Source organism: Odontesthes bonariensis, chromosome 23, assembly GCF_027942865.1.
Source record: "Odontesthes bonariensis isolate fOdoBon6 chromosome 23, fOdoBon6.hap1, whole genome shotgun sequence".
NCBI classification, from domain to species: Eukaryota; Metazoa; Chordata; class Actinopteri; order Atheriniformes; family Atherinopsidae; genus Odontesthes; species Odontesthes bonariensis.
In genome coordinates, this window is record NC_134528.1 from 17,177,975 (window position 1) to 17,201,907 (window position 23,933).

Sequence of the window (23,933 nt, forward strand, 5' to 3'; positions counted from 1 at the left end):
AGCCCCTAATGAACAGAGATTAGATTTTAGGGAAGTAAATGATGAGGTTCATGTTAACTTTTACAGTTCAAATCTTACAAGAAATTCCAAGAGGTCAGTGGTGTTGGTAAAATCATCACGTGGTAGTTGTTGGAGCTGAAGACAGACATTTACACAAACAATACAGAGCAGGTATTGTTTTTATTTTGTTTTCATATTTATGACTCTTTCTATTTCTTTCATGGCTCTAAATCGAAAGCTCTTTGGATCAACTTCCGTTTTAAATATGCTATGCAGAAAAAAAGGTGACATGACTTGACTATTGTGATGCTAGGCAACTTATTCTGAGAGGTATTTTTGTCATTTAGTCCACACTCTTTGATGTAGGCTGGAAACGCTGCTCTATCCACAGTAAGCAGTTGGACTGCATTAGTTTCTTCTCTTTTACGTGCTTTACGGTAGCGGTCAGAGCCCTATAGCGGTGTCTTAGAAACGGAAGTATCGATGACAGCTTCCTTGGTAACAAGAAGCTTAAACGCGGATGCTAAGTTTTAGTAGAGTTAAATGCTTTAATTGAAAACGTTCTCCAAGATGCTTGAGTAATTCAGGCATATTTTTATATTAATGTACGCAAAAATGTGTTTAGGAGCACAACAAGCAAGGTAGCAGATAAAGTTATGCTGAACTGTACTGTTAGCATTTATCTAGCTATGTTTTGGTTGGCAAAATGATTCTCTGGAGTTGGTGGTCACTTCACGTACTCGTTGTCTTGTGTGGACGTTTGGCTCACGCTACCACTGAATTAGGAGCAACTTCCACGCTAAATTCCATCCCAACACATGGGGGACTTTTCACTTCAGCCACCCCAGCTCCTGGAGGCGTGGGTACCGTGGACTCTACTACCGTGGAACCCTCCGAGGAGGTCACTCTTCTTCCCACTCTGGACTCCATCGTAACCGTTACGCCGTACTTGTCTGAGGGGACCACCGAACCTGTCACTGAGGTTCCGCCTGCAACCACAGCCCAGACTGAAATATCTGCACAAGGTAACTTAAGCCTAAACTGAACATGACAAAAAAAATAAAAATACACTAAACACCTTAGCCTCTGTTGATTCTTTATGGCAAGAATTGTAAGCCGTTTACTATTGTTAGGATGTGTTTATAAAGGTGTCAAAGTCAGCCAGCGAAACATTAAACTGTCTGATCCCACTTTTTAGGAACACCCCCCACCATTTTGTTCGTCTCATACTTTTGTTGGTCTATTTGCGCCTCTCAGTGGTCTTTTTGCATGTCTTTACATTTGTTTTGCATCTCATAGTTGTGTACATTTATTTTGTTGCATGATCTCGTGTCCCTCCTTGGTTAGTTTGTCTCTTTATGCTTGTGAGGTGTCACATTTTAACTATTTTTGAGAGCAATCTCCCTGTTAAAAGCTTGAATATTCATTTGAGGAGTTCAAATATAACCTAAGAAATGATAACCATCACTATTAAACGAATGTATCAGATGGTGTGAAAACTGTTTTAATATGTGGTTTTGCTATTCTTTGTTGTTGTTCTGTGACTCTTTGTGGCCCATTTAGTACATACAAATGGTTTTTATTTCAATATACAGTTAGTACATTTACTTAAGACACGTTATAATAAGATCAGTGGTTGCACATTTTATTTATTTCTTTTCTATGAATATATTATATCAAAAAACGAAGTGTAGGACATAAAAACGATGTATCTGCTCTCTTCCTTTTGATACTTATTAAAACCTTAAATTTTATCTTGACTAACAGAAGTCATTTCTGTTGTTTTTCAGATTGTCTCTGCAATCTAACCCCAGATTTTTGTGACATCAGCTGCTGTTGTGACACAGCTGATTGCGATGTTGCCAACTTGAGCACAGTCTTCACCGGATGCCCACAAGAAGTCGTGTATGTCTTTTTTTCTTTTTCTTTTTTCACACGTAGCATGTAAACTGTGCATCTTCAGAATTCAAAAGAGCTTGAGCCTTTTTACTTTACAGATCGGGAGTTTGCATTGAGAAGTGGCTCATGTTCCGAGCCAATGTGGACTCAGCTCTTGTCACTGTGACTGACTCTTTGTTTTGTATCCGGTCTGAAGGTAGGTAGACACAGTCACTTAGTTCTGATTTATTTCTGAGGGCATCAATAGAAAATACAGTTCACCCTCCACAAAAACTCTTAAAATTGTGCATTTCCAACCTTGCAGCAGATGATGAACGTGAGTCTCTCCCAGCACTTCTTTGGTTTCCAGCTTTAGGAGACTCCTATCACTTCTCACCACCAGGACAGACGTATATCAGACACAGCAGAGACTTTTACAGGGTAATCAAATGTATTGTGCTTAAAGACACCTGCTTAGAAAGTATCCCTCCATTTTGGAAATTAATCGATTTTTGAGATTTGAAGTCAGGGAATGTTTTTTTGACAAATGAAACACACTTTCGTAGGTTGATGATGTCATCCAGACGTATTTCTCCAACTCCTCTGTACGGGGTCTGCTCCGTCAGCCTTCCCCAGGGGCTGCTTCTGCATTCTGTGTGAACCGCAACCCTGCGAGTAAGTTCAGTCCACATGAAAAGTTGAATGTTAAGCTGCTGGGTAACACAGTGCACCGAAGTTTCATGTATAAATTTGGATACACTCCCCAGTTAAAATATCTACTAATATGAGATCATTTAAAAAAAGCATCAAGTCAAAGCTGATGTATTTCTTTAATGTTTTAAGCATGATTACTTTATAAATCTGTCTTTTGCAATTTCAAAATAACCCAAAAGTAAAAGGGCTTATAGAAAAAACTGAGGATCACGGTAAAAAACCTTTAGCAGTGCGTCTCGAGGTAGTTCGTTGTAGATTTTTAGCTGTTTAGGAGTATAACCTGTTGTAGAAGCTGCCATTAGCTTCCAGTATTGACTATTATTTTACCAAATCATTTTTTCCTTTTGTCAATAAAATGCTCCCTGTGCCATCGGCTTTAACACAAGCTGAAAATATAATCAATCTACCCCTTTGTGTTTGAGTCACAAAGTTCTGCTCCGTTTCTCTCCAAATATGCCTTTGCTCATTGTGTGTAAAAAGTAGTTTTTTTTTCACTTATTTGGCCCATGGAGTTCTTTCCAAAGGTTATCGTGGTCTTCCAGACCTCGGCTTCCCTTCTACTGCTGCTGTCACCTGCCATTTCTTAATTACCTCACACACTGCGGGAACAGCCACCTGAAACGCTTTGCTTTCTTTTGATGTCTTTCTCCTACTTAGTGGGCATCGATTACTTTAACTTCTTCTCATCAGCTCCTAGGCAGCTCGTTAGAAGAGCCTGTGGCTGTTGATTGTTGAGGTCGCGTTTGAGTTTTTGTAAACCTTTGAAATTTGCATCACTTGGCCTCAACTGACTGTGAACAAGCCCAAGAAGCTGAGTGAGTACTCAGGCCTTGGTAAAAGTTTTCAGAGGGCACAAATATCTTCGAGTTAAGTCAAACACAGCAATATGTTTCCATGCGTAAGCACATTATTACACTGTGCCTAAATGCCACAACCATATTAACAGCAACAACTCATCTTCTTACTGCTTTGTGTTTTCCTCTGTTTGCAGAATTTTTGAGGTCTACGTCTCTGTCTTGTACCCGCACGGTGACTCCTCAGTCATGCACCACAGATCCAAATCTAAACGCTCGTTCCTACTTTTCTGACTTGAGTCTACTCACGGTCAGCACTATTACTGCAGCTACTAAATGCTTCTCAGTCCATAAAATCTGGTAGAAATCACAGCAGTCAGGCCAACATGAAATATTTTTGTTACAGATTCCAGCAGCTGAGATGGCGACACCATCAGATTTACTGGTGAGTCTGAAACGGACTGTAAACACGTCACTTTTATGCTAATTTTCAGAGTGTATGGTTTCAAAAGACTTGAAGATAGAACATGTATGTTTAAAAATGTTGATTATTCGAGGATGATATCAACATGTCATTGGAATTTGCCAGTAAAGGCTGTAAAATTCAATAATGGCATGGGCCAAAAATGAACACTGACATGGGGAAATTGTCAGATTTGGCTTTGTTTTGGATCGTTGCCAGGTGACTACAATCTTAACTAACAGTTTCACTTTGAAATGTTATGAAGATGAATATTGCATGCATTAAAAGTAAAATTTTTGTTGTTATTTTCAATTCGACTATAAATGTTGTCCATCACAAAAAGAGTAGAAATCATTTTATGTCAATTCCTCTGTAGAAGAAGCTCAATGATCATAGATTTGTATCGGCATGGGCAATCAGTCAGAAGTTAGTTGGAAAAGTTGGGCATGTTGAGGGGAGATAAAAAGGTAAAGATTTAACATCCTGCATTCTGTCCTCTTAAAGTGTGATGATCTACTAATTCTGCTTTTAGATCCCGGTAACTCTAATGGCTGACTGGCCTGCGCCAACAAAACGTAACAACTCCTGTATGAACGTAGTGAGAAAGGTCAGTAACCACACAAATATGTGTGCGTTTTCACACATATTTAAGTGCATCCTGACACTTCAAACTCAACTCTTCTTTTTTTTTTTTTTTACTTTTGTGCAGGTGGAGCTTGTCATAGGTTACACGGGCAGGGGATACCTCGCGTACGCAACGGCCAACGTACACTTGGCCGATGTGGATTTTGATCAGCTGATGCTGCAGACGCACTCTGTAGATTTCCAGGTAGGCTGTTAAAACCAAAGAATTGATCTACAGCACTAAATAAACTTTGAATCCAAATGGTGACAGTGATGTCATGGATTTCTAACAGCTGGACACGCCCAGGCCCACTCCAGGACTAACACCTGCTGTCGGACTTAGAGTTGGATCTCCTGTTATTGGTCGCTTTGATGAAGAAGTGAAGCCTGTATCCTTGCTTAAAGTAATTTGTGTATTTTGATTTATATGGCAAGCTTTGTTGTCAACGATGCAACGTGATTCCTTGACAGTGAGTCAGCTGACATCACTTGGGCTGTCACAAGGTGGGGAGTGTTCCTCTGATCCCAGCCGAAGAGCACCTATCCTCTTCGTACACAACACTATTATTGGTTGCACATTTAGGTGAGCTCACACTGGTTTTGCCTCTGTCATCCTGCTGAAGTTGTTGAAGTTCAACCCCACTCTTTCTGATTAAGATAAGTTATATCACATAATTTTTTTTTCTTTTCATTTTTCCCCATGTGCTGTCTAGTTCCTCAGCTCGCAACTGTTCCGAGCTGCGTTCGCAGATCTACAGGATCTTGCATGGACGCGCTGCTCCTGATGAAATCGCCATGAACTCCGGTGCCCAACCAGACTGGACCAGAGTCATCTTGCAGGAGTGTCCACTCAGCCAGCAGGTACAGCTGAAATGGGAGTATGAAGTATTTAAGTTTAGCTTTTAAGTGAAGCATTATAGCGTAGCGTGTGTGTGAGTGCAGGAAGAAATAAGGGCCATTAAACCTGAGTAAAATGCCCCTTTGAGTTGTTCTCTGCAGAACAATTCCGACTTCTTCAGATGTTATGAGTCTAATTGTATTAAATTGATCAGATTATGTGTACATACGATAGCCTCTGTTCACATTTTTTGTTCATCTCTCAGGAAACCTGTGAATCAGGCTGCATCCTCCCACACTCTCTGTCTATCCAAGTGCTGTGGGCTCGCCAGGGTTTCATTGACCTTCCGCAGAGCTACATCCTGGGAGCTAAATACCTGTTCCAGTGTAAAAATGTCAAGGTGCATAAACACAAACACTCATTCTGAAGACTCTTTTAAACATTCCCGCTTGACTTTCTTTTACCCATGGTAAATGATCTCCCTCTGTGTTTATTTATTTATTTTTTTAGTGTCCTCTGTCGTCCCCTCTCGTGCTGACAACAGAGGTTGCGTTCGCTGACACCACAGTTTACCCAGAACCCCCCAGGGGCCTGCCTCAGCCTCACTGGAAGTTTCCATTCGACTTCTTCACTCGAGGCTCCAACGAGCTAGACAACCACTTCGTCACTAGCGGAGGTAGCACTGAGAGGGTCACATGGAGTTTAATGCTGTTCACAGTCATGCTGCTAACAGGATTAGAATTCTTCACTTGTTAGGTAACAGCACCGCAGCTTTGGGGTTTATTTTAACATCTGAGGGTTTGGTTATGATGAGGGAAAGTTAAATTAATGTGTTTTTTTTTGTTGAACTTTTTTATGAAATAAACTTCACTTTTACAGCGAGTAAAGGAATAAAAATGGTATGTTTCAATTTAAAATGGCATAATTTATTTTTTTTGCTCAATTTACAAGAATACACGAGTCACTGGGGTAAAGATGCTTTTCTTTCACACAGCTCCTCTCCTCTTTCCTCTTGCTGGTCTTGTTGGTTTCTGTGTGTTACTCTCTTCTTTCTACCTGTGACCTGAACATAATTGAAGAGAGTGACGACTGCAGCAGGAGTTATGCCTTCCAGACGAGTCGCAGAACCCAGCTAGATAGAGCAGAAGGAACATTTTACTTCGAGAAGACCAAATGATTACCATTTTAATTCCATGTTTTCATACCGGAAACGTTTGTGTGTGCTGACTCACAGTGCTTGGTCGGACTCTGTCCAGGATCTCTCTGACTTCCCGAGACAGAGACACTGGCAGAGACAAATAGTCGATGTCCTGAGGCAGAGACATGTTCTCCTCCTTTTGAATTCTCTCAATCTCCTTCTTGTTTAGGTCGCAGTGAGGCTTGTACACAGCTACATGACGGACAGGAGAAATAGTATACTGAAAAAAACTGAACTTCCACGGGGGCTTAAAAGGCCCAAATAACAAAGAAACATGAAAGAGAGTAACTGAGCAGTTTATTACAATTATAAGAGAAAAGTGTGACTGTGAGTTTATCATGTGTCAATATCCTAAGCTCCTGAGCACAAGGCTCCATTTTTTTTTTCTTGAGAGCTGTAAAACACCAAAGGTAAGTTTTTACCCTCTATCTTGAGTCGTTGTGAGAATTCCATGTAAGATGAGAGATATTCTGGGAAAAGAGATGCCAACATTTCAAAGGACATGTCCTTATACTGCAGCAGTTCCATCCCACTGAAAAAGGAAGAATCAGAGATGGTCTTAACTCTGCTCTGACATGCAAGTGAAGGCATTTTCCTCAGGGCCGATGGGCTTCTCTACAGCTGTGAATACAAATGCATCACACTCACGTCAGAATGCTGTTCTTGTTTTCGCTGACACAGATGTCAGGCAGCTTCTTCCTGCAGGTGGCTGTGGACAGAGTGAGAGCCTTTATGGCTGCCATCGCATCTTGGAGACTGTTCTTCACTCTCATAGCCTCCTGGTAGCGCACGGAGGACACACATCCAACCTCAAACCCTAATGGAGGAAAAACGTTACGAGTGGAGAAAACGTGAAAGAAACCACACGCACCCTGTGCCCCTGACTCCAGAGGTTGTCTTAGGATATCCTGTTATGTGCTGGAGAAAGCCACAGAAATAATTCTACCCTCACTGAGTACCTCAATACTTGAGATCATAATGTATTTCATTCAGCTGGAACAATAACCTTAAGAGCTAGTGCCATTTCATTACAAATGAAACAATGAGTCACACATGTAACTACCTTTTATGGTAAGGCGAAGGTCTGCGTTGTCCGGCCTTAGAGAGGTTCGAAACTCAGCCCGGCTGGTGAACATGCGATACGGCTCTGTAACGCCTCGACTCACCAGATCATCAATGAGAACTCCAATATAGCTCTCTGTTCGAGACAGCGCCACCGGAGGCATGGAGAGTGCCCAGCGGGCCGCGTTTATCCCCGCCCACAAGCCCTGCGCAAACACAAAAAAGGGTTTTCTCCTCAGGTTTTTTTTTTTTTTTTAACATATAGATCCGCTTCTGTGTGATTGATCGATAAAGGATATGACACAACTATTGCCCTGCCCTGTTTTGTAACATGGCTGGACGAGTCAATAGATGCGCCTATAAGACTGCAAACCGTTTTATCCGTTACTCCCAACATTTAGAGAATAATGTGACAACGCTGCTACACAACTGTTTGCTCAGGAAATTAATATAAATGCCCAAATCACAATATGTTGTCCAGTTACAGAGCCGGTGTGGAATGGCATATCAGGCTCTAAATGTTATAATGATAGACTTTTTCTCCAGCCCAGAGCATTTCCTATTATACTGGAGGAAAGAATAGTGATACATTGGCATTGATGAAAACTGCACCTTGTCCTTTCTGCTCTGATTGGTCACTTGCTTCTCCAACATTTGGAAATAATAACCATAAATGGCCACAGTACCAGATGTAGCTGGATTGCTCAGCTGCTGGGAGCACACTGGAGCTCAGAAACTGGGCTGAATTTGGACTATAAATTAAACTGGTTCCAACTATGTGTGCGAGTGTTTTACAATTGATAATAGTTTTATGATCCATAGATTAAAAACAGCAGCTACCTGTGCAGCAGCTTCCTCGTACCCTGTTGTTCCATTGATCTGACCGGCCAGAAAGAGACCTTGGGTGCTTTTCACCTGCAGTGTGGGACTCAGCTGAGTGGGACACACAAAGTCGTACTGTACGCCATAACCTGGGAGCCAAGAAAACAAAACAAACAAAAAAAAACAACATCCACTTTGACTGTCAGATCAATGAACCAAAACAAGCAGAGCATTTCAGCAGGGACTAAATCAAACAGGATTCTGTGCACCAGGTGTGTGGATCTCTGCTCTGTGCATGGCCGGGATTTCTCTGATGAGGCGGAGTTGCACGTCAGGGGGCATGGTCATGGAGAGACCCTGAGGGTACAAAAGGTCAGAGGTCACCCCCTCAGGTTCAAGCCACACCTGATGACTCCGGCCTGGAAAACGCACCACCCTTGACTCAATAGAGGGGCAGTATCTATGAGAGAGAAGCGCTGAGTTACTCCTCAAAACCCTGTGTACAAGGTCTAACATCTGTCTACTTAATATGTGTAAGTACCTTGGACCTTTGCTGTCTTGCTGTATGTGACAGTTGAGATGAAGACTCTCCCTCACCACTTTCTCTACACCAGGAGTCGTGTAGGTCAGGTAGCAGGGCAACTGCTCCTCTGGCTATAGTGTGTGTGGGTTTTCAAAATAAACCATTGACTCAGTAAATGAGACTTAATTGTGCTGATGAAGAATATTCAAAGACCCGACACTGAAAGAAGCACTTTACCTTGCAGCGTGTGTGGGTATTCATGAAGCTAAACGGTGTCGGATGGCTGTCAGGGGGGTGAAGGTGGGCCAAGGGAAAGTCCACCGACTCCTTCACAATCCTTGGAGGGGTACCGGTCCTCAGCCTGCCTATCCTCAGCCCCAGCCTCTCCCTCAGCGTTTGCGACAGCCCAGCACTTGATGGAGCGTCTCCAATACGACCCCCAGGAGATGTTGTTTGGCCCATGAAGAGGGAACCAGACAAGAAGGTACCAGTGGTAAGAACCACTGAGCTGGCTGAGATCGGGCCGCCGCCATCTGCTGATAATGAGAGAAGTCCAGAAACAGCATAAAGACACTACAGTTTCTTTACTGATCAGTCTGAAAACCTGCGCAGTGCATTCCTGAAGCTAGCGGCAGACACCAAAGCACAGATTTCTTTAAACGAACTGGAATTCATGTGAAGAATTTAACGAGACTCTTTGTCATATGAACTGATTTGATGGAGGAAAATAATAAAGCAGAGACAACAATATGAAAAAAAGGCAACGGAGCATTTTCTAATTATACGTACCACTATTTTTTTCAAATAGTTTCCTGCAAGACAGACTGAGTTATTAGAGCAACACTTAAGACGTTTGTGAACCTTAAAACTATGCGCTTCTGTCTTGTTTTGAAGTACACCGATCGTTGTAATGCACATTCCTGGGCCTAAAACTGCCCTGGAGAGCCTGGGTTGGGAGATATCACAGTTCACAACTTTGCTTTCCAGCATGACACCGTTTTGTTGTATGATACCATGCTTGGATTTCTTGTTGTTTAAATTCACGAAAAGAATAAGATAATGATCATTTCTCCATCTGCTCACTGTACACTGTGAATCAGAAGAGATTAATAAATAAAAGTAGCATGTTTATATTTTCCAAACACGTGTTTTCGTGCTCTGTATCGTGACTAACAGGAACTGCCCAACACTGAAAAAGCAACCTGTTCATTTACGTTGATATGTGTCAGAAATTGAAACGTAAGTTATAGCCTTATTGTTATCGTCTCTGCCTCACAGATGAAGCCTCACTTACGCAACATTTTCAAGTGATGCCTTAAGACACATTAGCCATGGTTTATAAGAAATGCTATTCATTCATTTCACTGAAGCCTGTAAACTTTCGCAGATGGATGTCATCTGGTGCCTACCCAAACATATCCCAGTAACTCTGTGGTGTCCCGGCTCCTCTGGATTTGGTTCTGTTACGTGCAGCTCCTCCACTGAGCCTTCCAACACCGTCAGCCTGGGAGTGGACAGCAGCTCAGACTGTACAAACAAGAGCAGGAAAGACCAACAATCAATCAAAGCCCTTCATTTCATTCATAGGACAAAAATTCATCTGGAGTGTGCGACACCTGAATAAATTCCCGGTAACGCTGGCGGTCCAGCTGGGCTCTTGGTCCCCACACAGCGGGCCCTTTTCTACGATTCAAGATGGAGAAATGAATCCCAGCCCAATCTCCAGCACGACCACACAGTCCATCCAGAGCATCTATCTCCCTCACAAGATGGCCCTTCCCTACTCCTCCCAGAGATGGGTTACAGGAAAGGGCCCCTGGAAGAAATGTATGAAGAGAATGAGCAAGAAAGACTCAAATTAAAAATAAATTTAAAAAAAGGTTTTTAGTTAGTTTGAGTGAAGTGTTTCTTTAGCGAAGCATTTCGGCTCACCAATTGTGTGGATTTTCTGTGTAACCAGGAGTGTCTTAGCTCCGACTCTGGCTGCTGCGGCTGCTGCCTCGGTCCCAGCATGACCCCCGCCCACCACAATCACATCATACTGCTGTCTGGCGAGGTGGCCGACACGTCTGGAAACCAGTAACAGGAAACTCTGCACAGGCGGGAGCTTCTTTGTCAACATGTGAGACTTCACCTGTCAAAGTGATAGTCAGGCTGTTAGAAGTTTTAACACAGTTCGTTTTGGTACATTTCCCATTCCAAAGGTTTACTATGTAGTCACTTAAATGGCCAATAGATTTCAGGAGAACAATTGTTTATATTCGCAATGATGATAGTCTGAGGCATAATGGCCACATCTTAGGGAGGAGACAGTTCACCTTGGCGATGTCTGAGAAGTTACTATGTCGGATTAAAATCCCAACGGCAAGCGTGTTTTATAACCTGATTGTATGGGGTTTATCAGGCAGTAAAGTTAGGAGACAAGGGAGATGTGATGTCCTGTCTTACAGCAAATGTGGGCTTACGCTAAAGCTGGGGACGTTGACGGACTCCTTAGAAGTCAGACTGCCCATTTATTTCACAAAACAGCTGCTTTTAGTCCAGCAAATCAAGAACTATTTGCCTGATATTGGGCCATTGTTAATGCGAACTTGTACAAATTGAAATCAACCACAACTAAGAGTAATTTGAACTGATAACAGTCACAATTCTTCAGGAATAACATAGATTTTTAGAAGAGCAAAACTTGAAATATGTAATATAAAGATTGCTGGTTACATTGATTTACTCAATAGTATGTCACTTAGCATAGATATGTTGCACATTATACGGTGAAAAGAAAAACCTCAACTATAAAAGACACTTACAGGTTTGTTTGTGTTTTTGGCACAAGACGACAGAGATGTTTTGCTTTCTATCCCGGGTGCTGGGAACAGAAACGGAGGCTCAGGCAGATGAAGATCCTTAGGAAAATTACAAAACTCCTGCTATGTAACACAAACGCTCTTTGTGGAGGCCGCCATGCTGTTTGTAGTTTATAGCCGTAAATACTGGTGTAACCACGCACCAACATTTTTTGCTTGTTTTTCCTGACTGTAAAAGTTATCGATAAACATGAATGAAATGCTGACTATAGAGAAAGAACGTGAGGGTGGAAGGAGAAGGTTAAATGCACAAGTATCAGTGATAACTTGTGATCAAAAATGTTGTTTTTCTTTTGTGTGTGTGTGTGTGTGTGTGTGTACAGCGTGTAGTTATTGCCACGTGTACAGCAGATATCATCTACTCTTGTTTTTGTGAAAGCATCGATCAAATGTCGATTTCATGCACAACTTATTCCATGTACGCGAGCTCACTGCTCAGTGAGAAACGTACGCGCACGCAAACGCCCCCTCCCCCTTTCAGCCGGTTTCCAGTCAGCCGCGCGCGGATTGAGTCAAGTGAGCCTACCGAAAGGTGGTGTTGACCGACCGCAGCAGGTTTTCAGTAAGAAACCTGAAAATTTCAACCTCCTTAGGCAACTGACAATAACGCCAGGTCTTTAGTTTTTAACGAAAGAGTCAGCGGTGCCGGAGTTAAGGCGACAAGCAAGAGGGAAGAGAGTAAATCCCGGAGGGAAAGCGCCCGAAGTGAGCTTGAGGATCAAAGCTAATGCTAACTTAGCCAGCTATTGCTAAATATTTACACGGAAACTTATGTCGTTTAATTAGTTGCTTGTTTTGACTTAATTTCTTTGGTTGCAAAGTAGATAGTCTGGTAAAATTTGATAAGTTATACAAAACATTTAATTTAATTAACGAGAAGCGTTATATTAAGATTTTAGGCCACAGGCGACTGGTGATCATTTGCTAAAGTAGCCGGTCTTTTTGAGGTTACACCGGCTCTGCGCTCCTTAGCACAGGTGATATTGCTAAAGATAGTTGGCTTTCAAAGCAGCTTGACTTCTGGAGGTATCAGTTTTAATAAGTTCGCTTACACTTGGTACTGTCTAAGCCTTGTGTTTCGCAATGCTGAAACAACAGCAGCAACCCGGCTCGGGCGGGAGAAAGGCGTCAAACGGAACATCGGGCCCCGGCGGGATGTCTTCTCCAGTCAGCGGCATCAACAGCGGCAGCAGGACACCGGCGGGGAGGTAAGCAAAAGGGGGTACTCATGTTAGGACAATCCGGGGATTGCGATATGAGTGCAAGGCCTACCGGTTAAAGGACCATGTTACCAGTGGGCGTGACTGGGGAAATAGTAGCTCTTGTGTAAACCAATGAGATTAAGTTGTTTTTGATGGACAGTAACTATGGACCAACAAGAACGGTCTATTTGTTCTCAGCCGAATCAGTGAGGTGGGTCTAAGTTGGTGAAAGCTAAAGACAGCAAATCAGCTTTAAGGCGAAATTAAGTTTATCTGGCCTCTCTGTTGAAGAAGAGACTTACGTTGTTCTAAATAGTCTTTAATTTGTAAATAGACGCTTTTTTTTGGAAAAACTTGATAACGAACATAACACTGCAGGGTTTTATGGAGCTCATCTGTTGCCCGAACTTAGAGATAAGTTTGTGTTTACTCACGTCTATATAGCGTTCCCCTTTGTTTTGTACACCTATATGTAACTAGCAGCGGTACAATTCCACGTGGGCATTCTTTGTTGAAAATTAAATTTTCTCGTCCACATTGGTCTGAGTCACCATATTGAAAACGTGAAGTTAAAAACTAAATGGCACAAGGATTTTCCTCTTTAGAAAAGTGTCCACATTTAGTGCTTTTACTTTCAATATAAATGTAGAACCTGGCACCTCCACAATCTACAAAGTGGAAAAATCTTTGTGAAGGAAAAAGTTGAGCTTTTTTAGGTCTTTTAAGGAAGTTTTATTTTTATTTTTTTTAACTTTTTAAATGTCTGTATGCTGTATGCGTGCATGTGGAATGACACTGACTTAACAGCCTTTCAACAGAAATTGCCACTGTTTCTTGCAGGAATAGACAATCTGCAAAGCCATCATTCCAGTCATCTCCTGTGAGTATCCTACACCAGAAAAGTGGGCCGTCAAACAAACTCTGAACATTTTGTTCTTATTTAGTAAACATTTTTATCTAGAAGTCAGCATTTTGTTCTTTGGTCTTAGTAAAAATTAAGGAATAAGGAAGTATTAAGCCTTTATGTACAAAACCTAATTTATGTAAAAATTATTATACTGAAGCATGAAATATTGTGTGCGTTTAAGAGTCAGCCTGAAGTCTTTATGGTAACAACAAGAAATTAATCTGACAAAAGACCATTTTAACTGGTTAAACTTGTATTCAGTCAAGTGCTTCAGGATAAGCAGATCTGCTGACTAAAGGGAGTATTCAAATGTTTCTCCAGTACAGCTTGTATGTTCTCACCTCTGGGGTAAACATTTCTTCACAACTAAGTTTCTTTTGCATCATGTCTCTATGAAACTCTGTCTTGATATATACTTATGTGTTTCCCCCTGTATAGGTATTTGAGGGTGTGTACAACAATGCGAGAATGCTTCATTTCCTCACAGCCGTAGTGGTGAGTCATTTGGCTGATTGTCACTATTCTTACCAGACAATCATGATTATTCTATAGAAAATGCTGGCATCAGCCTCTTTCGTTATTACAGTAGTGTTGGGAGGTTTGACACAACCAACCTGTTTTGCAAAATCTATTTTTAAAGGTCTGCTGTTTGTTTAAAAGTGGCTAAAAATTGTGGAATAAGGCAGGTGATAGCTAGTTAAAATCCTTTTTTCTGACTGGAAGAAGAAGCAGATTGTATATTACATTAATTAAGTATTTCCTTATTGCCGCTATACACAGTGGAACATTGCGGTCTAGACTAACAATGTAATCAGATCCTGATGAGTATCATTGAGGATATCATTGACTGTTTTCCCACAAGAAAATCTGGGGCTCAACAGTCTTCTTCTGCTCAAGGCAAAGAACTTTGAACAATTTCCATCCACCTTTTTAGGCATCCGTTAAAGTTTACTGTGTAGTCATTTCTGTTTAGGAGTCTGGCTCTGCTAAACAAACTGGGCTGAGCACTGCTTTCTGCACCCTCATTGTACACACACACACACACACACACACACACACACACACACACACACACACACACCCCTGAGATGACGTTGCACAGAAACCAGTCTATTCATTACGCTGTGTAATTCCACCAATGTACTTACAGTTTGGATGTTTCATTGATTTATAAAGCAGTTGGTAATATTTCTGGTCAAATGACGTTAAGAGATAAATTGATTCTGTTTCAGGGGTCAACGTGTGACATAAGAGTGAAAAATGGCAGCGTATTTGAAGGCATTTTCAAGACTCTGAGTTCTCGGGTAAGACATGCATCCAATCGTTGACATACTGTAAACAATCATGCATCAATAAATTTGTGTCAACACACAATATGACTTTTAATTTAGTTGTTTAAAATCTATAGTGCAGGTTCACACGGTCCTCAAATTTCTCCTTTGTTCCTGATGTGTCTGCCTGCTAGTGCGAGGTTGCCGTGGATGCTGTACATAAACACAGTGAGGAAGGAGGCTCAACCTCGGCTCCACCAAAGAGAGAGGACATTACTGACACCATGATCTTCAGTCCCTCAGATCTGGTTACGATGATCTGCAGAGATGTAGACCTAAACTATGCCACCAGAGGTACAAACACATGCATGACTGCACCCATAGTGTTGTCTGCACACTGGGTCAATAAAGTTAGAAACAAGTTCCTCACAGGCTTACAGCGTACGATGACAGTTTCTTCTGAGTGATGACTTATTTGTAAATGATTTATTTATTTTGCATTAGTGAGCATTAGATTGTGTAAATGCTTAGAGCGTCCTTGATTCATAGTAAAAAGTTTTCCAAGTGCTGCAACTGATGATTAACATCCATTTAGTTTGAGCAATGAGGGGAATATAATTTACTAAGTGTAATTCAGGCTTGACTGGTATGAAGTTTCTCTTTGTTTTTCTTGGGAATGGAAGTGTAATATGACGTACTGCCCCCCCGTCCGCAGTCCGGTTAAAAGAAAGCAGCAGTTGGACCCAAATGTGGACTGTGGGCAAATCCTTTCAGAGGACATAATCTTGGGTCTTTTTATGACGTCTTGACTTTTTCTGTGTGATTTTTAGACACCTTCACAGACACAGCCATCAGCTCCAGCCGCATCAATGGAGAGCATAAAGAGAAGATTTTACAGAAGTGGGATGGTGGAGACAGCAATGGAGAGAGTTATGATCTGGAAAATGATGCAGTGAGTTGTTCTCTCACATTAAAAAGTAGAAACGCTACAATCAAACAGTCCAAAATACAGTTTTTAATGATCAGATATAGTAATGTCCACTCTGTAAAGACAATTTATCATCTGTCTTCATATTATTGCACTGATGGCATTACTACCTCGTTAATCTCCCCATTTATCTCCTCAGTCTAATGGTTGGGATGCCAATGAGATGTTCCGTTACAATGAAGTGAAATATGGCGTCACGTCGACATATGATTCCAGCCTCTCCATGTATACGTAAGTGATTTTTGAATATTTGGTCCTGTTTTACACCCTGTTTTTGGATTTGATGGAATAAGAATTATATGGGCTTCTCTATTTTCTGTTAATCCAACTGGTCATTTTGGGATTTCTCCGATGGCTGATAGACTTGAAAGAATTGTCGATTACAAGTCAAAATGGTGATTTATTTATCTATTTATGTTTTTTTTACAACATTATGGTTTTTGATTATAGCAATGTCCATGTATGTCATTGTTCCATCTGATTTTTAAATCTAAACACTATACCAAAAGAAAATGGTTCCCTAAACACAAATGTTTGGGATTGATAAAATCATCATTGTCTCCTTTTGAGTGTGAACAGTTGTAACAGTATGACACAGATGACATGAGCATGCATATACAGTTATTGGCATTGATTATGTCCTCAACAATTTAAAAAATGAAATATATTATATTTTTTGCTTTTTCTTCTTCTGTTCTCTAATTTTCTTTCTGGCTACCATAGAGTTCCATTAGAGAGAGGCAACTCCGAGAACTTTCGGCAAAGGGAGGCACGCGCTGCTCGTCTGGCCAGTGAGATTGAATCAAGCCCCCAGTATCGCCATCGCGTGGGCCTGGAAAATGATGAGGGCAAAAGTGAGGAGGACAAGTACAGCGCTGTAGCAAGGGATGGCAACGATCGGGAGAGGGGTCGTGAGAGCCCCCGTGACAGAGAGCGGGAAAGAGGCCGAGACAGTCCTGGAGCCAGCAACAGGTGAGACTGGGTGATGGAGATGAGATGGATAGTTGTAGTGATTCTCCTGCATTTGATATGTACCAACTTTTTGTTGTGCGGTCTGAAACGATACTTAAAGGCACCTTGCACTTGAAAAGTTAGTAGACAGTCTCTATTAAATCAAGAATTTATGATACACAGCTGAACACACACTGGTTTGAAATGCAGCTGCCTTGTACAGGTGGATGGTTTAAACTAAGATTAAGTTTGCAACCATTAGAACTTTTTCTTCAGTCTGTCTCAACATTCCAGCCTTTTCAACTTGTTGTGAACTTTGCACTCATGCTAGCCTCAAACTTTAGTTTCAAAGTTCTTTCTGGATTTTATCACAACAGCAAGTGACAGAACACTTTCACTTCACTCAGATCAAGTTGAGTTTTCAATGTGGCTGGCTTTAACAGTGTTTTATAAGTTATGTCAGCCGTGTGTGTTTGATGGACTTTGTTACTCTGTCAGGGAAGGCAAGTACATTCCATTACCTCAACGACAGAGAGAGATGAATCGGGAACGAGAGCGAGCCGAAAGAGGTCCTGGTGGCCCTTCACCGCACAACCGTCTCGGTGGAGGTTACCGCTCCACCCCTCCATCCTCCTCATCCTCATCCCCCAGACCGCCACTGCCCTCTGCTACTGGACCCCAGCCAGGGATCTCGCCTTCAGAGAGAAGCAGCCCTCTGTCAGGTCGAGGTGCTCCCCACCACCCACAGGGAAGCCCCAGCCCAGGCTCTGGTCCTGCAAGTCCATACACACCTGCCTCTCCTGGCGGACAAGCATCCACCCCAGCTTCTGCTTCCACTGCCACGTCCCCAGCCAGCTCCCCAGCCCCACATGGACATGCAGTTTCTCATTCCCACTCACTCCCACACTCGATGTCTGATGGTGGCAGACCTGTTAATGGAGGTAAGTGTTGTCTTAAATGCTGTCCCATGTGTGTATCTCACCTAGACCAATTTTTATATTGATTTATTATTTATTTATTTATTTTTATTTTTTATTTTTTCCCCTCCTCAGTCTCAGCTAGAACATCTCCTAAAGCCCAAAGACCGCCGCAGTCCAGCAGGACAAGCCGCACTCCAAACTCACACTCTCAGCCTGCAGGTACAGTCTTCGTTCACACTCGGTCAACTTCAGTTTCCAGGTTGTCTCCGATATTATTGATGAAATTTGCCAAAAAAGCTAATTTTCCTTTACTTATGTGCCTGCAGCTGCTCGTTCCCCTAAATCAGGATCTATCCAGGACACGCCTTATTTGGACACTTCTTCCGTCTCCATGCCTACTCAGAATACATCTGGCCCCGCCCCTCTCTTTCCCGTTGATGGTACTTTCTTACCAAGATTTGTTTGTTTGGATTACTCCCAAATAAAAAGTTATGAAGGGATTTACAAGAAAGTTTGAACTAGAGCTGGGACATGGGCAGTCTTTAAAATTGTCAATTTATTGTCGTACTCGATCCAGGATTTATTTTATTTTATTGTATAGCAAAAGTATGCAAACAGTTGAAATAAAAGTTGAAAACCACCCGTCTCCTTTAAAGACCCAAACTTTGATGAGACGATGGCCTGGAAGAAGTAGGCAAGATGCATTCAAGGCTAGGATTCAAATTATGTGCCACAAATATTTGACTTTCAGTTTGTGTTTTCTTTACAGTGAATGTGATCCTTGGCGCAGCTGCAAAAGAACGCTCTGTGGAGAGTGCGAGCAACACCGAGGATGGCAAAAGCAATAAAGGTCTGTGTGCTCAAGCTAGTAAAAGTTGAATACTTGGAATGTAAAGTCTTAACTTGGCAAATGAATACAAAGAGAGCACAATCAGCTCGTGTAGAATTACACAGTTTTTGTGTTCCTGGCACTGCTTAGTTTGGAGTGTTATTAAAGTAACTTTTCCCCCTCTCTCTTCTACCGGCTCACCCAGTCCAGCAAAGGACGCAGATTGAAGAGCTGCGGAAATTTGGCAAAGAATTTAGGGTAAGAGTGCAAATGTCTTTCAGTGAGGTGTGAAATGAGGAAATTATCACCAAACAGAAGGCTGTGTCAGACACAAACATTACCGATTACTTAGATTTCCATTTGAAACCTCAATCCTGTCTCATTCATGTAGTTATGACTAATTATATTCATTATTTGGTTCTGAGTGGGAGATGGCCTACGCGGTAGCAATAGATCTTTTAGATCTTAACTGAGTTAACTGATTACAGTCTTGCTCCTTTCATGTGGTATTAGTTTTTATTCACACAGAGGAAAATATAAGCATAAATGTAAGGGAAAGTTAGTTTTTGCATTCATTCAAAGTCGCATAAAATAGTCTTAAATCAATTTCTCATTTAAGTTTTAAGAAGTTCTGAAACTGATCCCGATGGAGCAGCTAATTTAATTGCCCCTTTTCCCAGTTTCTAATGGAGTCTGAGAACAGATAATAAATCTTATAGTATAATAAATAAATCATAAAGTAATTAGCTGGGCTTCTCACAGTTTTCCAAATTTCTCATCTCTGATTGTCACTGTTGTCATTTACTTGTTTCTGTCTTCCAGCTTCAGCCAAGCGGAGGCGGCTCTAGCTCTCCCAGTTCTCCAGCAGCTGCAGCTCCTGCTTCAGTCAGTGAGGTCGCCCAATCCAACGCTGCCAAGCCCTCGCCATCAGACGCTCACCCTTCTTCAGAGCCCAAACCTCAGCCTCCAGCTTCCAGTCCTTCCCAGCCTCAACTCTCATCAGCTTCCATTGAGGATGCAACCAAGGATGCTGCAACCACACCGAGTACTGCAGCCACCAACACAACAACACCTCTTTCAGAAAGGCAATCGCCAGCCACCCCTCAGGCGGCAAGGACCCCAGGAAGTGAGGATGCCAAGTCTGAGACAACGGAACGAACAGAGGGTGTACCAGAGTGAGTTTAAAAGAACATAATTTCTCATCGGTAACAGTTTTTTTTTTTTTGCTTGCACACCATTCATGAATGTAACAATTATTTTTATCTTCTAGGCAAGTAAAGAAATCAACCCTGAACCCGAACGCTAAAGAGTTCAACCCCATCAAACCTCAAATGCCCATGGTAAGTCAGTGTAATGGGAAAGAATAAATAGATATTTGATAATGCTAAGCAGGTTTCACACATGGATGCTGTTTCATATGATAGTGAGGACCATTTGGCCCAGACTGTTTCTGCAGTTGTTTTTCACACAAGCGCATCTCAGCGGAAGGTTTTCTGCTGGAGATGTGGTCTCCTGGCTGGACATAAAAGAGGGAGGGGTTGCTGTGAAACGTTTTCTTTACATGTTGAGAAAAGTAGATCTGGCCCTTTATTGTGTTGATATGAGAGCTGAATGTATCTGCGCATATTCACTGTGCTCATTACTCATTCACTGCGAGCAGAAATCTGCATTCAAAAGACAAACTCACCAGAACACAAACACGCCCACTGGCAGTGGACCCATCCATCAACTGTTTTACGTGACAGGGTGGAAAAATAGACAATATAGCTCTCGCTCGAATGGATATGACTCTTTTTAGGTTCGAGTAGTTTTATATGTCAAAAGAATGGGCTCCTGTGGTGACTGGGAAGCTTTTAGCTTTCAGAAAACCTTCTGGATTTCCAAACTTAAAGCGCTCTGACAGCTGTCTACGGCAGGTAAGACACTGACAGCTCAGGAGTACTCCACTCAGTCCAAAAAAAAAATATCCCTTTGATGCACCATATATTGTAGTAGTATATTATCTTACAAGGCAAAACACAAGGTTTATGGTATGATTCTAATGTACAATGTGTTCTGTATCACACAGACAAAGCCCAACACTGCACCCACCCCCCCTCGGCCAACTCCTCAAAGCCCAGTGGTCCTGCAGCACCCAGGCGGGCAGGGGCCAATCTACAACACTCCTTACCTCTCGTATGTCTCACAGATCCACTCTGTGCAGGTATGTTAGCAACAACTAAACGTACGTCAATTTTTCTTTCATAAAACACAACTGTTACAGGGATGTTGGTATATAATTACTGTCTCTGATGAGAAACTTAAATTCTTCAGTTGCTATGTTGTTTCAGTTTTTGATCAGTATAATAATGCTCGTTATGAGTTTTTACTTGGAAGATTTTTTTGACGGCAATTTAGCATGAGTTCTGCCTGGGTTAACCTTTTGACCCTTTCTTTTTCAGCCTCCACCCATGTACCAGTACACCATGTCCACTATTAACCAAGGAAAATACCCCAGGACCAAAGGTAAATGCAGACTTCCTCCCGTGCTGTGTGTCATGATCTCCTCTAATTTCCTATTTTCAATTGAATGATCTTCATACATTATACATTTGTGGCACATAATGTTTTGTCCTCCAGGTTTCTGTTGTCTTCATAATTCCTTCCTCTCACCAGGCTCAGTAGTGGGTCCGCGCTCTGATCATGGTAACTCCGCACAGCCAATACTGCAAGCTGCTGCATCAGCAGCTGGGGCTCCTCTGGTGGCGTCCCCTTACCCACAGTCCTACCTTCAGTACAACCCTCAGCAGTACAGCCAGCAGCAGGTCATCCAGGCCATGACACCCTACCCCGGACAGGTAAAAAAATCGAAGCTGTAAGCTTTAAATAGTTAAAGGGTATATTTTATGATGAGGGGCAACTCTTTAGTATATTGAGATGGAAAGATTTTTTTTAAAGTTTCTCTTTTCTGCCCTGCAGCCAATGTACTCCATGCTACAAGGTGGAGCCAGGATGATAGGTCAAGGTGGTGGTCCCCACCCACAAGCTCTTGGACCACCTGGAGGCCCACAGTTCCCTGCACAGGGGGATGGACCTCAAGGACCACAGCAAGGCATCTATGGTGAGTGATGATGGATTAAATATATAATGCATGGAGTGAGCAGTCACACATCACAAAAATATTGCTTCCATACTTCAAGTTTTTCAAAGAAAGTCGAATCTGTTGCCCAATTGATCTTTTCTGTGTAGCTCCGCAGTCTTTCTCCCATCACTCGGGCGCAGTTCATCAGCCTCAACCCTCCAGTACCCCAACAGGCAACCAGCCCCCACCCCAGCATGCTGCACCCAGCCCAGGACAGGTACAATACCCCCAATAGGAATGTGCCTAGGTTTCAGCCCTGCCTGTGCAGCATGGTTATGTTGTCACATTTTCATTCAGATGACCCGCATTTCAGTTTCACATTTCCATCCTGCTTGATGCCATTTTTCTCTGTGTAAATATAATTTTATAAGTTATATAAGTATCCCAAGCTTCAGTTTCATGTTGTACACCTCACAATGCAGAATTTATTCATTAGTAAAACTATCAGTTAAAGCCAATTGTTGATTTTGGCATTACCCAACGGGCAGCAATTAACTTCTAATACTGAAAAATACACCATGTTGTTCAGGATATTTTGACTTCCTTCCATCAAAATAAGTGGAGTTGCAAAACTAGTTTGGGTTTTATTTTTGAGAGGAAGCATAAGCTCAGCCTACCCCTCAGGATTAAACACAGCTATTGTTTATTTAACTGTCTGATATCTTCTTTCAGAACGCCCAGTCGGGCCCACAGCCTCAGTCCTTATACCACTCAGGTCCTTTGTCGGCACCAACACCACCTAACATGCCTCCAGGCCACACATCTCCACAGGGCTCTTACCCCATTCAGGGGTACAGCATTCACAGCCACCAGGGCATCCCACCCTCTTACCCCCTGGGGCAACTAGCACAGGTATGGCTCTATTCATCTATTCTATAAGCATAAGTATTGTACTTCTAGTTAGATTGTGCTTTATAGGGAGGCATTAAATGTAACCATGCAGCATTGTTTAAACTGCACTTTTTGTTCTGATCTAAATTTTGTTCATCTATTTTCTCCACCAGGCCCATGTACAAGGAGCTATGTCAGGTCCTCACCACTCAGGTAGCCATGGTCAACCCCAGTTAGTGATGTTACAGCCTCAGCAGGGTCCGGGGGGAGTCCCCCAGCACCCCCAGCACGGACCTCAGCAAGGAGCACACCAGCACTTTTACATAGGACACCCACAAGGTATGAGAAGTAATGCAAAAAACTGTTTGCGTTGAGTCAAATTAAACTGTCTGCTTGAAGTATGGGCTTTAAATGTCTTATTATTCTCCTCTCTTACAGCAATGCAGGTACAAACACACCCTGCTTCATTCCATCAGCCTGGAAACTAAATTCTTCTGCCTCCCAAACTGCCCCCCCACCCCTCCCTTACCTGCTGGACGTTAGGCCCAGGAAAATATGACTCATAATAAACCGACAGAATCATACAGAGGAGAGAAGATATTCTCATGGCACCTTATCGTTCTGCTGTAATGTTGTTCATCAGTACAAATCTCTGTGTCAGTCCCAGACAAGGAGGACCTTTTTTTAATGATGACGAAGACGAGAGGACAGCAGCGACGTCCATCCCCTCCGGCTGCCGAGCTTTTCCCCCCAACTTCTTCCCATTTCTTGAGACGTAAGGAACCTTGCTGGGTGAACCAGCGGGAGAGTGAAAAACAGATGGAAAAACAGCAGCAGACCCTTTATCTTCCAGAAATGTGTTTTTAGCCTTGCAAGGTTTTCTAAGTACCACAACATAAATGGGAAACTCAAGACTGTCGTGGGATTCTCATGAATACAGCATGAAAGGAAGAATGTGAAGACGAGAGGGGACTTTTAGCAAATAATTTTTAAACTATTAGTTAAAACCACCCCTTTACCCCTCTTCTCTCCTGTAGGAACATTTAATTAATAAAAAATGAACAAGACAAAAAAAAAAAAAAAAAAGTAAAATACAATGACCAAAAAATAAAGTTTTCAACTCAACTACAAAG

The 23,933-nt window shown here is 42.2% G+C and overlaps 3 protein-coding genes across 7 annotated transcripts; 2 read left to right on the top strand and 1 right to left on the bottom strand.

Annotated features, from left to right (window-relative positions):
* Positions 1–483: 483 nt before the first annotated feature.
* Positions 484–6,228, top strand: LOC142374166 (tectonic-3-like). Of its 2 annotated transcripts, none has more exons than XM_075457706.1 (14): positions 484–1,025; positions 1,791–1,905; positions 1,998–2,095; positions 2,204–2,319; positions 2,445–2,553; positions 3,584–3,696; positions 3,793–3,831; positions 4,382–4,456; positions 4,559–4,678; positions 4,767–4,862; positions 4,953–5,056; positions 5,187–5,334; positions 5,577–5,711; positions 5,822–6,228. In XM_075457706.1, exons 1-14 carry the CDS (start codon positions 707–709, stop codon positions 6,065–6,067), a joined length of 1,833 nt encoding a protein of 610 aa, XP_075313821.1. In that variant the 5' UTR covers positions 484–706; the 3' UTR covers positions 6,068–6,228. The 2 variants fall into 2 exon arrangements, with proteins under 2 accessions (XP_075313821.1, XP_075313822.1); XM_075457707.1 differs by having other exon boundaries at positions 2,207–2,319.
* mto1 (mitochondrial tRNA translation optimization 1) lies at positions 6,214–11,900 on the bottom strand. 2 transcript variants are annotated; one of them, XM_075457705.1, is made up of 13 exons: positions 11,724–11,900; positions 10,849–11,050; positions 10,533–10,732; positions 10,326–10,443; positions 9,154–9,449; positions 8,935–9,047; positions 8,663–8,853; positions 8,412–8,542; positions 7,573–7,777; positions 7,158–7,326; positions 6,932–7,041; positions 6,544–6,701; positions 6,214–6,443 (listed from the first exon to the last, which is right to left on the bottom strand). In XM_075457705.1, exons 2-13 carry the CDS (start codon positions 11,036–11,038, stop codon positions 6,273–6,275), a joined length of 2,052 nt encoding a protein of 683 aa, XP_075313820.1. In that variant the 5' UTR covers positions 11,039–11,050; positions 11,724–11,900; the 3' UTR covers positions 6,214–6,272. The 2 variants fall into 2 exon arrangements, with proteins under 2 accessions (XP_075313820.1, XP_075313819.1); XM_075457704.1 differs by having other exon boundaries at positions 9,154–9,452; positions 11,724–11,899.
* A 359-nt stretch (positions 11,901–12,259) lies between these two features.
* Positions 12,260–23,913, top strand: LOC142374601 (ataxin-2-like protein). Of its 3 annotated transcripts, none has more exons than XM_075458362.1 (24): positions 12,260–12,342; positions 12,879–12,988; positions 13,823–13,862; positions 14,328–14,384; positions 15,122–15,193; positions 15,355–15,514; positions 15,991–16,112; positions 16,288–16,379; positions 16,872–17,120; positions 17,598–18,040; positions 18,152–18,238; positions 18,346–18,459; positions 18,789–18,869; positions 19,054–19,106; positions 19,671–20,023; positions 20,119–20,188; positions 20,917–21,051; positions 21,290–21,353; positions 21,504–21,685; positions 21,807–21,948; positions 22,077–22,186; positions 22,642–22,821; positions 22,974–23,139; positions 23,239–23,913. In XM_075458362.1, the coding sequence occupies exons 2-24, from the start codon at positions 12,936–12,938 to the stop codon at positions 23,286–23,288; spliced, it is 3,075 nt and encodes a 1,024-aa protein (XP_075314477.1). In that variant the 5' UTR covers positions 12,260–12,342; positions 12,879–12,935; the 3' UTR covers positions 23,289–23,913. The 3 variants fall into 3 exon arrangements, with proteins under 3 accessions (XP_075314477.1, XP_075314476.1, XP_075314475.1); XM_075458361.1 differs by having other exon boundaries at positions 12,276–12,485; XM_075458360.1 differs by having other exon boundaries at positions 12,276–12,988.
* Positions 23,914–23,933: the final 20 nt, after the last annotated feature.